At 53.9% G+C, this 2,680-nt stretch overlaps 1 protein-coding gene across 1 annotated transcript; it reads right to left on the bottom strand.

Moving 5' to 3' along the window:
* Window positions 1–207: 207 nt before the first annotated feature.
* On the bottom strand, window positions 208–2,436 carry LOC123057266 (translation initiation factor IF-2). Its single transcript, XM_044480336.1, has 2 exons — window positions 2,223–2,436; window positions 208–1,119 (listed from the first exon to the last, which is right to left on the bottom strand). The coding sequence occupies exons 1-2, from the start codon at window positions 2,434–2,436 to the stop codon at window positions 470–472; spliced, it is 864 nt and encodes a 287-aa protein (XP_044336271.1). The 3' UTR covers window positions 208–469.
* Window positions 2,437–2,680: the final 244 nt, after the last annotated feature.

Here is a 2,680-nt window from a genome sequence, read left to right as displayed (position 1 = left end):
CATAGCACGGTGAGAGATAGAGATGTCAGCAGAACAATGACATCGTAATCGGATCCATATTTTTTTTTAAAGGAGTATGACCCCCGGCCTCTGCATGTAATCGGATCCATATGATGCACATTCGTTTTGCCAACGCCTCAACCAATCAAAGAGAGAGATGAGCAGCTTCCTCCCTTTGGCATGAACATCTTAATCACCAGATCCATCTATATAAAACAGCACTGGTGCTTTATTATTAGTCGCCCTTGGTTTACACTTGGTACGGTCTCCTATATAGTTCTATACCGGCACACAATAAATCACAGAAGCAGAGAGGAGGGAGGAGCAAAAAATAGAGAAAATTACAGCGGTGAATAAATAAATAAAATCGAAATTACTGCAGTGCAGATGCAGCCAGCCAGCCAGCTGATTGGATCCACTGAGCGCGTCAGCTCGGCAGATCTACCTCGCGTTCTCACCGTCGTCCTCCTCACCACAGCAGCAGCCCGGAGAGCCCGAGCAGCAGTAGCGTCGCCGCGGCGGACGACGAGACGGCCGGCGCCGAGCCCTTGAGCTGGGGTGGCGGGCTGTAGTAGTAGAAGGGGAAGTAGGGTAGGAACGGGTTGGGCGGCGGGGGCGTCGGGTACGCACCGCCTCCACCTCCTCCTCCTTGTCCTCCTTGCGACCCGCCGCCGCCGCCTCCTCCTCCGTACCCGCCGGTGGGCGGAGGGTAGAAGTAGCCACCGCCACCGCCTCCTCCACCGGAGGGAGCTGGGTAGGAAGTGGGAGGCGGGTACACCGGCGCCGCGGGGGTCACCGGAGCCGGAGGAGGTGGCGACGGGTAGTTGTATCCCGGGTTGGGGTTGCAGGGGTTCCCGCAGGAGGCGCAGAGCGTGCAGGTCGTGCCGTCCTTGCGCACGATGGTCACCCCGGTGTCCTCGGCGCCGGCCGCCCGCGCCGCATCGGGGAGCAGCGAGCAGAGGAGGAGCGGCGCGAGGAGCAGTAGCAGGAGGACCGGTGGGTGGGGAGCCATGACTATGTGGGAGGGGTTGGTGATGGGGATGGGAGTGGGAGTGGGAGCTTGAGTGAGTGAGTAGTGAAGGCTGTGAAGCTGACTGTCTCGGGGTGAGGGGAGTGGTACTTAATCCAGTGGGCAGCGGAAAGCGGGGCGGCGTTTGTCGGCCCTCCAGATCGACGGCGGATCCGTGGACGGTAGGAAGCCACGCCCACGCGTGGCGTGGCCGGAAGCTGCGCTGCGCTGTCCGCCCGCCCGTCCGTCGGTACGCGAACGGAGGCGTGCGCCGAGCAGAGGAGAAGGGAAGCGGTGGCTTTTGGTGCGGTACAGTAGGTGGTGGAGCGGAGCGCGTGGGGCGCGTTGGCCGACCGCTGGAGCCGTTGTCGCTAGCTGACGGGTGCGGTGGCGGCGCACCGCTCGCGCGCGCCCGGTGCCGGCCAGCGCGAGTGACCTTGGCGTTTTACACATGGTCCTTTTTACACATGGGCACAGCGCGCTACGTCGGAGCAAGCCGGGAGCAGTTTCGCCGAGAGGCAAAAGGCCGAATGATTTGCGCATTTTGCGATTAGTTTAGGGAGATCGCCACGGTGTTCACAACCCACCTCGCTAATCACTCAACCGTGCCGCGTCTAGGGAGTGAAATGCGTAAAGCCACCGCAAAAGTGTGCTGATTAACAAAAAACCACCACAATATAAATCACGACAAAAATGCACCGGACGCAGTGTTCCACAGTGGCAAAAAATCATGGCAATGTGCACTTGCCCGTGTTTGCTTGCCTGCATTGCATATTTGTTCCAATTGAGCCTAGTTGAGTCAATATAGTCTTAAAAACAATGATCTGCATGTTGTTTGATTGCCTGCATATCCTCTAGCCCGGTTACAAATAAACAAAGTCATGTTGTTCAGTTGTGAGCTTGTTTAGGTAAAAACATAATTTAGGTTGTTTCGTTACATGCAACGCACGTCGGCTGGTAACCTCCTCGTGGAGGTGGTCAAGTTACAAGCACACTGACAAGCAAGACATAGATAGCATACCAACAAGTTTAACATACTATCAACCTTAAACAGACACTTTAAGTTGACTATCAACATTCAACAACCAATTAAGTTAGTCAACTCACCAAGCAATCCACGCAAGATAGCTATCTAGACATTTAGGACGAAGACAGCGTCGTGCGTCTAGCACTTCGTCACCACCTCCACGCCTTTGTCGTTGAAGGCGATCACCTTTAGGGTGTTGGGAGTCAGCTGCTTGAGAAATGACCATGTAGCTGATCTTGATGTGGTGAACATTGGCGAAGGGGGCCCAACCCTGATCAAGGGTGATCCCGCCGTTCATCAGCCAGACCATCACCCTCCAGGTGCAGCCGGTGTCGGTCTTGAGTTTTAACTCCTGAGGGATGGCGGGGAAGTGCTTCGTGAAGTCCAGAAATCTACTCATGGCACTCGGCACTAGGTAAATAGGTTATGGAAAATTATTTCTAGAGACAAAATTCACATCAATAGCATCATTATTTTGCTCAATCAAAGTAGATAATGGCACATCAGTATGATCTAGTAGCAACCATTTTCATGAGAGCATCAATTTTATCACTCAAAGTATTAATTTCTTTGACAGAATTTACCTTCTTACCTATTGGAACTCTTTCGGTGTGCCATTGAAAATAATTTGCCATAATATTATC

Source organism: Triticum aestivum, chromosome 3A (assembly GCF_018294505.1).
Source record: "Triticum aestivum cultivar Chinese Spring chromosome 3A, IWGSC CS RefSeq v2.1, whole genome shotgun sequence".
In the NCBI taxonomy this organism is placed as follows: Eukaryota; Viridiplantae; Streptophyta; class Magnoliopsida; order Poales; family Poaceae; genus Triticum; species Triticum aestivum.
The sequence above is the reverse complement of the archived record's forward strand: the minus strand, read 5'-3'. Positions and strand labels throughout refer to the sequence as shown.